Here is a 15,748-nt window from a genome sequence, read left to right as displayed (position 1 = left end):
ATATTCAAACCTTGTCTATTTTCATATATTGTGCTGGCAGCATCATGTTATGAGTATGCTTGTCATCGGCAGGGACTGGGGAGTTTGTCACGATCAAAATACATTTAAAAGGAGCCAAGCCCAGGTAAAAAGTTAGAGGTAAACCCCCCTCAGTCTTCTGGAAACCTAACCCTGGGATAGTTGTACTTTTCAGCGAGACAATTACACAAATGTTGATGCCAAAGACACACCAGAATATTGCAGTCCATCACTGATTCCCAACCAAATGTAATGACCTTGAGCAATTTTGACTAAGAAAATGTACACTGAACAAAAATATAAAGTGTAAAGTGTTGGTCCCATGTTTCATGAGCTGAAATAAAAGATTCCAGAAATCTTCCATACGCACAAAAAGCGTATTTCTCTCAAATGTTGTTCACAAGTTTGTTTACTTCCCAGTTAGTGAGCATTTGTCCTTTGCCAAGAATAATCCATCCACCTGACAGGTGTGGCATACCAAGAAGCTGATTAAACAGCATGAACATTACACCGGTACACCTTGTGCTGGCCATGATAAAAGTCCCCTCTAAAATATGCAACTTTGTCACACAACACAATGCCACAGATGTCTCAAGTTTTGAGGCAGTGTGCAATTGGCATGCTGACTGCAGGAATGTCCACCAGACATATGGCCAAAGAATTTAATGTTTATTTCTCTACCATAAACCGCCTCCAACGTCGTTGTAGAGAATTTGGTAGTATGTCCAACTGGCCTCACAACCACAGACCATGTGCATGGCTTCGTGTGGGGGAGCGGTTTGCTGACATCAACGTTGTGAACAGAGTGCCCCATGATGGCGGTTGTGTTATGGTATGGGCAGGCATAAGCTACGGAAAACGAACACAATTGCATTTTATCAATGGCAATTTGAATGCACAAAAATACTGTGATGAGATCCCGTTGCCCATTGTGAGGCCCATTTTTTAAAAGGTTTCTGTGACAAACAGATGCATGTCTGTATTCCCAGTCATGTGATATCCATAGATTAGTGCCTAAGGAATTTATTTCAATTGACTGATTTCCTCATGTGAACTGTAACTCAGTGAAATCTTTGAAATTGTTGCATGTTGCGTTTATATTTTGGTTCAATGTATATATATGCTGCCATAAGAGTTGTCATTTCAAAAGAGTCACAGCTATAATGGCTGCCAAAGGTGCTGCCACCAATATTAACTCAGGGTTGTGTAGACTTTTCCAATTCTGATATTTCAGTTTTTACATTTTCTCTTAATTTGAATATTTTCTACAGCTTTCTTTCACTTTGAAAATGTGGAGTAGGTTGTACTGTAATGTTGAGTGAGAACTGTACAGAGGAGCTCATGTCAGTCGTACGGTTGTGTGTGTGTGTCCTGACCCCTTCCCTAGAGGAGTAATGCTTCAGCTGTGAGTAAGGGGCAATTCTGTGATGGATGTGACGGGGTTCAAGGGTTACAGGAAAGTACACCGAGACACACAAACCATTTCTCACCACATCTGACGTGTAGCAGATCACAGTAGCACTCCCAGAGAAAACACACTCACACCTCATTTCTCATGCGTATGACAACAACCACACACACACACCTCATTTGTCATGTACGTTCTCGCTAGCCCTGGCATGTATTTGGCCACAGAATACATAATTTATCCTGAGAAAAATGCAGTCACACAAAAAGGAAAAACCACAGCAACATACTATTATATTATTTACTTTATTAAATCCAACCGTCAGTTTGTTTTTATTACAATGTATTAGATACTAATCATGGGAGACAAATTATTAACACTGTTGGATATTTTGGTAAATGGTTCTGAATTTGAGCACTGCACGCAACAAGAAGTTTCCCCCATCCCTCCCGCTAATTGGGCAACTTTTTCTGAGTGAGGGAAATGCTGTAATTGAAGAGAACTCAATGTATTTTGAAAGATGAGACATTGAGGATTATAATAAATGCCGCTTTGATGTCATACAAGCAAGCCAAACACCCGTGAGTCCAAATGTGCACTTCACATTTCCATATCATAAAACTCATGTGTCAACATTTATGATCACAATGTTTGATGTACAGTTACAAGATGACATGGTGTCATACCCTGGGTTGTTCTGAACAGAATGAGACTGTGTTTGTCTATTGTGAAGAACATTTGCTGTGGAACACGCACCTGAATGCAAGCATGACTCCTTTCTATGCGCACCAAAATAACAATCTGTTTCTCTGAATTGCCTTGTGAAAGCCTAACACTGTAAGATAGTATTTTTTAACTTAGCTAGTCATGTTGGCAATAGAACAAGCTTTCAAATGATGCCCACTTGACCCAGATTTCGATTTAAAAGGGGCGGTTTTTGGATTGTGTAAACAACAGAAGTAATTGTGTGATGGCTGGAATGCTGGGTTTCTGTTCCAAACAAAACAACTACAAGTGTGCTTGCTCTAGTTCCTCAACGGCACAACTAGAAGAGCAAAAAATAAATAAAAAATTTACTTGATTGTTCTTTGAGTCATAAAATTGCATTGAAATAACTTATGAACTGTGCACACTTTGGAGAGGTGTGTGTGTGTGGCCGCTTGGAGACATCAGTTAGTCTTCTCACTCAAACCCTTCAACATGTTTTGTCTTATGTTGCACCTACCCCATATTTTCCAGGTATATTCTTATAATATTACAGAATGTATCCAGAGTATTTTCAGATTTAGTTATCAACAAATGTGGCGAAAAGTACACAATGTAAAATGCACATAAAATCAGCAGTGTAATGTTTGGATTCAGTATTGTCCTCAACTTTGATCAAATAATTTTCCCATAATCTCCAAACTGTCCCCTTTCAATTGCTACCATGCTTATGCATATTTCTTCTGTAAGAAACATTTCAATTTAGGTTTAAACCCCATCTTAGCCTCTCCCCCTCCCTCTCTCTCACTATCCCTCTCCCCTTCTCCCTCTTTCTCTGTTTCTCCGTCCATTTTCCCCGTGTGATAATAGCGGAGCTCTTAATGGATGAGATAGAGGGGCGATGCACAATAACAATGGAGACATGGTAACATGTGGCCCATTGTGGATAACCGCATCGCGGCCTAATAACTGGGTCACTATTTGTCTATCTGTGCACGGAGCATCGTGTGTGTCGTGGAGATGTGTGTGTGTTTAGGGGAGGAGAAGCGGGGATTGGACCGAGTGTCCTGGCTGGCCAAGGGCGTAGGGATCGGGGGAGGGGTGAGGTAAGCGGGAGGCCCCCCTGTATGTCATTTACGAGGGGGTTGAGACAATGGAGGAGGGGGGTGACACAATGAAAGTGGCAAGGCAGAAGGACGTAATTGGGACCCTCCTTTTGTTTTGGCGTTTTTTCCCCCGTTCTTTTTTTCTCGTCCTCTACTGTTTGATTGCGCCGTTTTTTTGTATTTTCCCTCTTTCCTTTCTTCACATTTCACCCCGGTGGCTGTTGTTGTGGCGCTAGCATGCCTGACTTAAAAATAGCCTCCCTCTCCTGAGAGATATGGAAGGAGAGCAAAACCGAAAGAAGAACAGATAGAGTTGATGGAGGAGAGAGAGACACTCACGGATGAGGCTGAACCCAGGTCCGTCTGGCCATTGTCTTGTCTAAAGGTCTATGACTAGGTGATTAATATCAACTGAAGATATTGTTTGATTCATTAATTGATTGGTGTCCCTGTTATTGGACTAGTGGAGAGCGAGTGACTGAGATACCAACAGTAGACTTGGCTAACTATGTGTGTTGTGTGTGTGTGTCTGTGTGTGTGTGTGTGTGTGCACATGTGTGTGTATACACAGGATGCCAGCCATGCACTGACCCACAGAGGGGAACCAAAAGACCGACTGAGGCTTGACATCCCCACCACAGCCAAGATGAGCCGGGTCACACTCAGGTAGGGTGTGTGTGTGTGTGTGTGTGTGTATACACAACTACATATTCTCGTGTGTGTGTGGATTGATATGTTTACAAGGTTTGTTTGTGTGCTGTTCTCTTGTTTCATAAGTATGTTTATGTCTTTGCGTATCTGTTAACGCTGTCATTTTACTTGTTTCTTTTTATGTGCGTGCATCTCTCTCTCTCTTTCTCCCTCTCTCTCTCGCTCTCTTCTCTCTTCTCTGTCCCTCTATTGAGAGGGATTACAAATGCCCCCGTTCTTTGTTCTCCTGCTGTGACTAGATTAAACTGCCTTAGCCATGAGAGTGCGAGAGAGTTTTTAGTCCACCATACCTTTGACTCCTGCCCAGTGGCTGACCAGAGACTTCCCATTCTGCAAGCTGAATTTGTAGAGACCTGAATAGGGTGGGTGTGTGTCTCTCCATGGCAACCGCTGCTCTCTGTCAGTGCTGAGGCTGCCGCCCATGGCTAGTGCCCCAAGGGACCATAATATCCCTGTCTGTCAGTGGTCATGTGACTCCCTGTGGTGTGTGACTGTGTGTGTGTGTCTCCACTTCCTGCAGTTGTCACTTGTCAGTACCAGGAGCCAGGATGCACAACCTAAACTGATATACAGCAAACCATGACCGATCTATTGACAGTGTGCTCCAATATTTCCCTTACAATTTAAGAATGGATTCGATGCGTATAGAGCTCAAAGAGCTTTACTTTGTAAACGGAGAGAACTCAACTAGCTTACTAGCAGTGAAAACACATTCAACACCAGCAATTGGCTTAGTTTATCACCAAGAATTTACCCCCCCAAAAAAGGAAAGCAAGTATGTTAGTGAGGAGATTCTTCAGACCAAAGTTGATCTACGACTAGTCAGTAAAGAGTGGGTGTTCCCATCTGTCTTTCTCCTCTCCCCCTTTTCATCCCCCTCTCTCTCTCTCCCCCTTTCCCTCCCTCTCTCCACCACCTCAGAGGAATGGATGTGTTTGTTTGTGTATGCACGGGATGCTAAAAAGGGAGAGGAGCGTAGCATGCATGTATTATAGCCCGGCGCTAACAAGCTCTGGCTTCCTCTGATCAGCTTGTTTGTGCCAGCGTTTGTTTTTATGAATGTAAATTGGTTGCAGAGAAGGGCGTGTGTGTGTGTGTGTGTGTGTGTGCATGCGCACAGGTGCTTGTGTGTATCCCCCCAACCCAGGGATGCAGGTGTACTCTTTATCTACGTACTTCCCAATAAACAAAAAGGACAGAACAGAGGAGAGATCAATAGAATAAATGATAGTGATGCGTTTGAGTCTCTCTTTCACCAGTTTATCTCCAAAGCACTGAGCTGTGGCTTTCAACGAGAGATGAATAAGGACAACACAGCCCGATACTGAGAGAGCACGGTCTTTGATAGAGATAGAGGTCCCATAGATAAGATCAGAGGAAACCGCAGAGTTTGTATGTGTGTGCGTTTTCACGTGTGCTTGTGTGCATTTGCGTGTGTGTGTGAGTTTGCACAAGTGTTTGTGTGCGTAGAGCCCAGGGACATGACTAATGTATGAGAATCATTATGGTAGTCATTAGTGTGTGCAGTATAATGATGACTAGGGAAGGGTTGTTGTTCTGAGAAAGGACAGAAGAGAAACAGTCACTGTGGGAAGTCCAGGATATGTTAGAATTGACTACCTGTTGTATCTGGGTTGAATGGGTCAGGTGCATTACCTGCATGGCTGGCAACATTTGAGGAGAGGACTCCTCTGTCTCTGTCACACTGTTCTGTTTAACCTTCGCTAGGGTCACATACACACACACGCGCACACACACTCACACACTGCATACATACAGTACTGGATTGTACTGTGCACAACCTCTATCAAATGACATTCACACATATTCACACATCCAATTATGTTCAGGCGAACACACACTCACACAGCCTTACCTAAATTGAATGCATGCAAACATGCATCCATACACTGTGTGTGTGTCACTGTGTGTGTGTCACTGTGTGTGTGTCACTGTGTGTGTCACTGTGTGTGTGTCACTGTGTGTGTCACTGTGTGTGTGTCACTGTGTGTCTGCCATGTCCTTTCTGCTCTCCTCTATGTTGTTTCTGAAGGCTTATATGATAGGCAGTTGATTACCTGCTCATTCAGGTTGATTTGCTTGCGTCTGATTTTCTCTCGCCCTCCCTTTCATCTTTTGTTCCTCTTTTGCTGACTTACCTAATGCTCATTCCTCTCTCTCTCCCTCCTCTTTCTCTTTCTCTCTCACCCTCCCTCTCTTTCTTTTTCTTTGATGCATAACCACTGTAATCACGGATCCTGTTCTCCTTCTCTCTCTCCCTCTTTCTCTCCCTTGCTTCCCTCCCCTCTCCCTCCCTCCCTCCCTCTCTCCTGTTTGTGTGTATGAGTCACAGTCAATTCTCCTGTGTTCGTAGCAGACCCCAGAGCCACACAACCAATTACATTGCCCTAATGAGCACAGAGCAGGACAGGCAGCCAGCCAGCAGGTCATCCCTGGTCTGTGTGTGTGTGTGGACATAGTGTGTGTGTGTGCGAGTATGTGTGTTTGCATATGCGTGATTTGATTGGATTTATTTTTATTATAGTGTCATCTATCTTCAGGATGCCCAGCCCACAAGGGCCTATAGGACATTGAGGACATTTACATGCACACTAATAATTTGAAATTAAACTGATTATGGCAGTAGGCCGAGTATGGCAATAGTCATGTAAACACTTTACTCTGCTTATCTTAAAAGGTCAAAATCGAAGTAAGCATACGCCGATTAAAACAACTGTTTTTTTTTTAGCAATCTTTTTGAATTATTAGGACATTTAAACAGCTTAATCAGCGTTCCCGCTGTGTATTTGTTCTGCGCATGTGCTAGCAACAGTAGCGCACGCCTCCCACTAATGCGCGAGTATGTCTGAACATTGAATAGGCTTTGCAAAAATAACATGGTCGCTGTGGTAAAACGTTTATTTTGATTGTTGATTTTCTGCATTTATTGAAGTCCCATCAGTAGCCTGATTTCAGATGTGTCCATGTAAACAGGAGTATTAAGGAAATCGTTCTTCTTGCAAAGCATGTAAACGTTTTAAATAAACTATTATATTAATCTATCCACAATAATTGTATTATTGTGTGCATGTAACCGCACTCACTTTACTCTAGCCAAAAATTATCATTCATACATACAGTGCATTCGGAACGTATTCAGACCCCTTCCCTTTTTCCTCATTTTGTTACGTTACAGCCTTATTCTAAAATGTCTAAAATATTTTTTTACCTCATCATTCTACACACAATACCCCATAATGACAAAGCGAAAACAGGTTTTTAGAAATGTTTGCAAATTTACATAACTATTCAGACCCTTTGCTATGAGACTCGAAATTGAGTTCAGGTGCATCCTGTTTCCATTGATCAATCAAGTTGTAGAAGTCCACCTGTGGTAAATTCAATTGATTGGACATGATTTGGAATGGCGCACACCTGTCTATATAAGGTCCCACAGTTGACAGTGCATGTCAGAGCAAAAACCAAGCCATGAGGCCAAAGGATTTGCCCGTAGAGCTCCGAGACAGAATTGTGTCGAGGCACAGATCTGGGGAAGAGTACCAAAACATTTCTGAAGCATTGAAGGTCCCCAAGAACACAGTGGCCTCCATCATTCTTAAATGGAAGAAGTTTGGAACCACCCAAGACTCTTCCTAGAGCTGGCCGCCCCGCCCAACTGAGCAATCGGGGAGAAGGGCCTTGGTCAGGGAGGTGACCAAGAACCCGATGGTCGCTCTGACAGAGCTCCAGAGGTCCTCTGTGGAGATGGGAGAACCTTCCAGAAGGACAACCATCTCTGCAGCACTCCACCAATCAGGCCTTTATGGTAGAGTGGCCAGACGGAAGCCATTCCTCAGTAAAATGCACATGACAGTGTTAGCAGTTGATGTTATTCTTCAATAACACAGAACCCAACGCAAATCAAAAATATATTTATTCAAAGAGAACAAATCATAGTTGTTATGCTGGGAAGTAGATGGTAATGTTCATTCTTCCCTGTTCTCAATGTTTCTCCACTGAACAAAGAGACAGGATGCAGTTTATAGCCTCAAGCCTAGCATGTAGCTGACCAATTGGAATTCCTTGCAATAAAATTGGGCTACTGGCCAAACCCCCAAGTATCCTGTTTCAGGCTCACTGTATAGACCATTTGGACAAATGAAAACTTGCCACATGTAGCTATGAATCCCCGGTTGGAACCCCTACAAAGATTCTAAACAGATGTTGAACTGAAAAACAACTATTTCCATTGATCGTTAATTCCTTCTTGACCTCTAGTCCTCTATTGACCACTAGTCCTCTTGACCACTAGTTCTCTGCGTTGTGTATATTTATCTTTGAATATTCTTACAACAGTTCGCTTGGAGTTTGCCAAAAGGCACCCAAATGACTCTCAGACCATGAGAAACAAGATTCTCTGATCTGATGAAAACAAGATTTAACTCTTTGGCCTGAATGCCAAGCGTCACATCTGGAGGAAACCTGGCACCATCCCTGCAGTGAAGCATGGTGGTGGCAGCATCATGCTGTGGGGATGTTTTTCAGCGGCAGGGACTGGGAGACAAGTCATGGTTGAGGGAACGATGAACGGAGCAAAGTACAGAGAGATCCTTGATGAAAACCTGCTCCAGAGCGCTCAGGACCTCAGACTGGGGCGAAGGTTCACCTTCCAACAGGACAACGACCCTAAGCACACAGCCAAGACAAGGCAGGAGTGGCTTCGGGACGAGTCAATTAATGTCCGTGAGTGGCCCAGCAGAGCCCGGACTTGAACCCGATCTAACATCTTTGGAGAGACCTGAAAATAGCTGTGCAGCGACGCTCCCCATCCAACCTGACAGAGCTTGAGAGGATCTGCAGAGAAGAATGGGACAAACTCCCTAAATGTGCCAAGCTTATAGCGTCATACCCAAGAATACTCGAGGCTGTAATAGCTGCCAAAGGTGCTTCAACAAAGTACTGAGTAAAGGGTCTGAGTACTTATGTAAATGTCACATTTCAGTTTTTTTTATTTTAATACATTTGCAAACATTTCTAAAAACCTGTTTTTGCTTTGTCACTATGGGTTATTGTGTGTAGATTGAGGGAAAAAACAATTTCATCAATTTTAGAATAAGGCTGTAACGTAACAAAATGAGGAAAAAGTCAAGGAGCCTGAATACGTTCCGAATGCACTGTACATACAGTAAATGCATACATACATACATACAAATACATAGAGTGAGGTCCAAAAGTATTTGGACAGTGACAGTTTTGTTGTTGTTTTGGCTCTGTACCCAGCACATTGGATTTGAAATAATACAATGATTATGAGGTTAAAGTGCAGGCTGAGCTTTAATTTGAGGGTATTTTCATCCATATCGTGTGAACCATTTAGCATTTAGAGCACTTTTTGTATATTGTTCCCCCAATTCACTTATGTGAATTAAAGTAGTCATAAGTTTAGTATTTGGTCCCATATTCCTAGCACGCAATGACTACATCAAGTTTGTGACTCTACAAACTTGTTGGATGCATTTGCAGTTGGTTTTAGTTGTGTTTCAGATTATTTTGTACCCAATAAAAAATGTATGGTAAATAATGTATTGTGTCATTTTGGAGTCACTTTTATTGTAAATAAGAATATAATATATTTCTAAACACTTCTACATTCATGTGGATGCTACCATGGTTACGGATGATCATGAATTAATTGTGATTAATGATGAATGAAAAGGTACAGAGGAACAAAGGTCATACCCCCCAAAAAATGCTAACCTCCCCTGGCATTGGTAATGGTGAGAGGTTAGCATCTCTTGGGGGTGTCTTTGTGCCTCTGTGTCTTTCTTACTCATCATTATTCACGATTCATTCAGGACTATCCGTAATCATGGTAGCATCGACATTAATGTAGAAGTGTTCACAATGCATTCCTAGGGAAATGAAAAATAATTGAAACTCAAAACAAAAAGCCTTGTAAGCCTTCTAAGCTTGGGAAATAACATTTGCATCCAGGAACACTTCTTTTTCTAAATAGGCATTCAAGTCTTTCTTAATCACTAATCCAGAATAGTTGTGGTTTCTGTTGTTGCATTTTTTCAAACAAGGTTACTCTTCATTCATCAAATAAAGTACAGTAAAATAAAAGTGCTGTTCATTCTCCATCTTCCCTAAATTGCAGACTGTACATAGCCGCTTTTTTTCATCAATGGCATTGAACCTACCTTCTTAAATTGCCAGAGGCAGTATACCGGTTCTCAACTGGTCATACAGAGACCTTTGATGCACATTTGAGTGTGTGTGAATGTGTGGCCTGCCAGATCTAGTCATTAGCTCCACTCCCCTGCTCAGCGGTGTGTTGGTAAAGTCACTGAGGTGGATCTAAATCTATGCAGGTTCTCTGAGGGAATCCTTCCCCTCCATCTACTAGGGTCTAATGGCAGCCTGCCGTGTGCGTGTGCACGTGAGAAAGATTTGGTACAGTAGAGGGTGTGTGTATACAGTCTTTGAATGCGTCCCAAATGGTACCCTATTCTCTCTATAGGACACTACTTTTGAACAAAGCCATAGGGCTCAACATAGGGCTCTGGTCAAAAGTAGTGCACTATATAGGGAATGTGGTGTCCTGTGGCCTGAAACCAATCATGTTAGAATGGCAAGCAGCTAAACCTAGCATCACACACCTCTCCGCTCCACCACGCTCCAGCCGCCATACATACACAACCTGACAGGGCAGGTTTCACACGCTTGCATAAGCGCAGCTGGACCATGTAAATGCCAGTTAATTCACCTTGACCTTGTTCACTCAACCACTGTCTGTCTCAGAGCGCGAAGGAAGGGGAGAGAGAGTTACTGTGTGTGTGTTTTTGTCTGTGTGTGCAAGGGTTAAAGTTATCCGTCACTGCGACGGATTTCCATCATATGGATTCTGGAAAGGTTGTTTTTGAAATCAGTGTAGATCCGCAATAAAACTCTCCGGGGGGGGTCGGGGGACTGGTTTGGAGATGACAGCCTAATACAGAAGCATGTCTGTTCTATGAAATAAATTCCCAAATAAATATATTCTCAAACATTTTCTGAACTGACATGCATGTCTTGCTGACACTCCGATGTTCAGATGAAGGGAATTAAATAATATATAATGCTCACCACCGCAGCGTTCAACTCAAACTGAGGTGTGTAGCCTACTGTAACTGCTGGCAAAGTAATTCAAAGCCTATACTTTATCACTCAGGATGCTACTATTTGTGCCATGTAATGTTATTAAAATAATATCAGACAACCCCATAGTAGAAGAGTTTACCTATTTACCTAGTCGGCTTGTTGTTGTGTGTTCTATGCAAGATAAATATTCTTCTCGAGGCGCATTCAAGTTGTGAGAGCCATGGGGGAGGAGACATGTATTCTGACAAGCAATAATAATAACAATCAGGATGTTGTGTCCAATGGGGTAAATGCAGATGGACAATGCTTAAGCCTATGTATTTATAGCCACTATGCTGCATCATTTGGGCTACAGGTGATAATGCTTAAGGCTAATGGCACATCTGATAATATAGCCTATATATGGTCTATATTATCAGATGTTCCATTAGCAATAAGCTAATGGCACACATTTTAACAATCATTTTTACATACGTTTTACCAATATGTCATTGGCCTAATTTCTGGAGGTGGAAATTATATTTTAGATGGTGTCAGCATTACATTTTTATTAATTTCGGAGTAGAATGTCCTTTTAAAAAGTCACCAGAACTGAGCTTCTCAGTCCTCCTTCATAAAAATTATCCTGGGAAGGACCCCGGACTCCCTAAGCAAGAGAATCGGAATTGGTCAAACTTGCAGTTTAATACATGTACATAATGATCCTCTTTCCCTAAAAGTATGATGGTCATTACTTTTTTACATGAAAGGGGAGGTTTACTTGGCCCCAGACAATCGATCTGAGATTGTTTTAAGTTTCAGTCATGGGATTTATTTTGTTTTAACCCCTGTGTGTGTGTGTGTGTGTGTGTGTGTGTGTGTGTGTGTGTTAGTCTCACAATTTCTAATAAAAGCTTGTAAAAGACTGAACGCACTCTAGAAAATTGATGTGGGTGTATGTATTACTGTGTGGTCCTATTTGTGTGTATCTATGTTCCTGTTACCATTTGTGTGTGTCAGTCTCTGACTGTGTGTTTTGTCTCTGCAGCCCCCTGACCAAGACAGTGGAACTCTCTGGAGAACAGGGACCGCTGGGGATCCACGTCGTCCCCTACTGCTCCTCACTGAGTGGACGGTGAGGAACACACACACACTTACTTTCACTCCCTATACATTGAAGGCTGGTTTGTGTGTGTGTTCAAACTGTATGTATCATCCATTCTCAGGACCCTGGGCCTGCACATTAAAAGTATCGAGGCGAACAGTCGCTCCAAGAGAGAGGGCATATTCCAGGAGGATGAGTGCATCGTTCAGATTAACGGCACCGAGCTAATGGACAAGACCTTTGCCCAGTACGTACCTCGGCTCTACGCTATCACAGGATGTGTCCCAAATGTCTCCGTATTCCCTTTATGGTGCACTCCTTTTGACCAGGGCCCATAAGTCCCTGGTCGAAAGTAGTGCACTATGTAGGGAATAGGTTGCCATTTGAGACGCATCCTGTGTCATTTTGGATGCAAGCCTGCTCTACACTATCACACATCTACCAGTGTGAGGCCTGTCTGTCACTCAGTTTCCCTTTTATTTTCCCTTTTATTAGGAGCCCTTCTTAATCCCTGCTCTTCCAAATCCTCCCTATTGCTGGACTTATCTCACACCACATCTCCACAGCAACAAAAGAGTGTGAGAGAGAAAACGAAAGCGAGAAACACTCATTCTCTCGCTTCACTGTTGTCAGGAATAGGTTCATTTAGGACTATCACAGTCTTCAAAAGGAGTGGGACAGTAGCTGTGAGGGCTAGAGAGTGAGAAAGATAAGAGAGAGACAAACAGAAAAGAGAGAGAGAGAATGGGGGGGGCTTCATGGAGGATTGTCTAATCCCCTACCTGAATGAAATGCCAAGTAAAAGAGGTGGACCTTGTTAGATCTGATAGCGTAGCCCAGAACAGGCTTGACAATAGGTCTGACACTGCTAGCCTGGTCCTTGATAACCAGTCGCTACTAGTGACTACTACTAGAGATTACTTGTCTAAAGACTACTTGTCTTTAGTGAATTGTCTCTAGAGGGTCCAGTCTGTGACAGCTAGTCAATGCAGGTGTTGAATGAGAACTTAGTAAGCTTGAGTGTACTGGTGTTGGTACCAATGGAAGCTCTGTGCTTGGTCTACTAGTAGCTACTACTAGAGTGACAGTGTGATCTTCCAACACATTTCCATAAGTACATAGTGGAAAACCGTACAATCAAGTCGGATATAACAGTATTAACGTGCAAGACTGATTACGTGACTTCCGTCTCGCTTCCGCATTGTCTCCGTGCTGCTGTGCTGTTTGTTGCTACTTGGCTACCTGCCAAACTATTCACGTTTTACTTTTAATAAACGTTTAATCAATCTCTGTGTTCAACAAATTTACCAACTTTTTAGTTTTGTCCTCACTTTTCGTTAAACTTTTTCACCCCGGACGTTTTATCCCGAGACAGAAGAGTCATTTTCCTGTGCGTTTTAGCTGCCAATTTTACTTTATTTTCCTTTTTTCCATCGCAACTTTTTTCCCTTATTCAACTTTTTCACTCCGGACGCTTTATCTGGACATGGTTCGTCAACATCTTCAACAGCCGAAGCTAAGTAGTAACATTAACATGATGTCTTCTAATTGCAGTCGCTGTACTCATAATATACAGGAGAACGATCGCCTTACGGCGAGAATAGCTGTGCTACAAGCCCAGCTTCAGACGCAATCGTTAGGCAAGGGTAATTTCAGTGTAGGAAAGGAAGAAACAGCGTCTGTGCCACCAGTAAGTACAGACAGTAACGTTAGTATAAATCCCCCCGCACAGTCCCCGCGGCCGGACAACTTTCTCATGGCTTCTGGAGGGAAATACTGTTGGAATGCTCAACCGGTGTCGCTCATTCAGCCGACAGAAACCTTCAACCGGTTTTCCCCATTATGTAGCGAGTCGGAGTCTGAGTCTGAGTCTTCTCTTGTCTCTACTCCTCCCGTTACGGGGTCTGAGACGCCGAAGGCTCCCACCATTAGCTCTGACAAATTGAAAACCCTAGTCATTGGCGACTCCATTACCCGCAGTATTAGACTTAAAACGAATCACCCAGCGATCATACACTGTTTACCAGGGGGCAGGGCTACCGGCGTTAAGGCTAATCTAAAGATGGTGCTGGCTAAAGCTAAAACTGGCGAGTGTAGAGAGTATAGAGATATTGTTATCCACGTCGGCACCAACGATGTTAGGATGAAACAGTCAGAGGTCACCAAGTGCAACATAGCTTCAGCTTGTAAATCAGCTAGAAAGATGTGTCGGCATCGAGTAATTGTCTCTGGCCCCCCTCCCAGTTAGGGGAAGTGACGAGCTCTACAGCAGAGTCTCAGCACTCAATCGCTGGTTGAAAACTGTTTTCTGCCCCTCCCAAAAGATAACATTTGTGGATAATTGGCCCTCTTTCTGGGACTCACCCACAAACAGGACCAAGCCTGACCTGCTGAGGAGTGACGGACTCCATCCTAGCTGGAGGGGTGCTCTCCTCTTATCTACCAACATAGATAGGGCTCTAACTCCTCTAGCCCCACAGTGAAATAGGGTGCAGGCCAGGCAGCAGGCTGTTAGCCAACCTGCCAGCTTAGTGGAGTCTGCCAATAGCATAGTCAGTGTAGTCAGCTCAGCCATACCCATTGAGACTGTGTCTGTGCCTCGACCTAGGTTGGGCAAAACTAAACATGGCGGTGTTCACCCTAGCAATCTTATTAGGATAAAGACCTCCTCCATTCCTGCCATTATTGAAAGAGATCGTGATACCTCACATCTCAAAATAGGGTTACTTAATGTTAGATCCCTCACTTCAAAGGCAGTCATAGTCAATGAACTAATCACTGATCATAATCTTGATGTGATTGGCCTGACTGAAACATGGCTTAAGCCTGATGAATTTGCTGTGTTAAATGAGGCCTCACCTCCTGGTTACACTAGTGACCATATTCCCCGTGCATCCCGCAAAGGCGGAGGTGTTGCTAACATTTACGATAGCAAATTTCAATTTACAAAAAAAAAATGGCGTTTTCATCTTTTGAGCTTCTAGTCATGAAATCTATGCAGCCTACTCAATCACTTTTTATAGCTACTGTTTACAGGCCTCCTGGGCCATATACAGCGTTCCTCTCTGAGTTTCCTGAATTCCTATCAGACCTTGTAGTCATAGCAGATCATATTCTAATTTTTGGTGATTTTAATATTCACATGGAGAAGTCCACAGACCCACTCCAAAAGTCTTTCGGAGCCATCATCGACTCAGTGGGTTTTGTCCAACATGTCTCTGGACCTACTCACTGCCACAGTCATACTCTGGACCTAGTTTTGTCCCATGCAATAAATGTTGTAGATCTTAATGTTTTTCCACAAAATCCTGGACTATCGGACCACCATTTTATTACGTTTGCAATCGCAACAAATAATCTGCTCAGACCCCAACCAAGGAGCATCAAAGTCGTGCTATAAATTCTCAGACAACACAAAAATTCCTTGATGCCCTTCCAGACTCCTTCTGCCTACCCAAGGACGTCAGAGGACAAAAATCAGTTAACCACTTAACTGAGGAACTCAATTTAACCTTGCGCAATACCCTAGATGCAGTTGCACCCCTAAAAACGAAAAACATTTGTCATAAGAAA

General features: G+C 43.0%; 1 protein-coding gene across 4 annotated transcripts in view; it reads left to right on the top strand.

The window, feature by feature from the left end:
* Positions 1-15,748, top strand: part of LOC121545198 (partitioning defective 3 homolog B) — a 219,767-nt gene that overhangs the window by 71,595 nt on the left and 132,424 nt on the right. For 2 of the 4 annotated variants that reach the window (XM_041855667.2, XM_041855666.2), the window contains exons 5-7: positions 3,809-3,903; positions 12,119-12,205; positions 12,297-12,422. In XM_041855667.2, coding sequence (XP_041711601.2) covers positions 3,809-3,903; positions 12,119-12,205; positions 12,297-12,422 — 308 coding nt within the window. Of the gene's footprint in view, positions 1-3,000; positions 3,635-3,808; positions 3,904-12,118; positions 12,206-12,296; positions 12,423-15,748 lie in introns of those variants that run through there. The other 2 variants (XM_045216430.1, XM_041855668.2) reach the window with 2 other exon arrangements.

This window comes from Coregonus clupeaformis, unplaced genomic scaffold (assembly GCF_020615455.1).
Source record: "Coregonus clupeaformis isolate EN_2021a unplaced genomic scaffold, ASM2061545v1 scaf0708, whole genome shotgun sequence".
NCBI lineage: Eukaryota > Metazoa > Chordata > Actinopteri > Salmoniformes > Salmonidae > Coregonus > Coregonus clupeaformis.
This window is presented reverse-complemented; position numbering and strand designations above follow the sequence as displayed.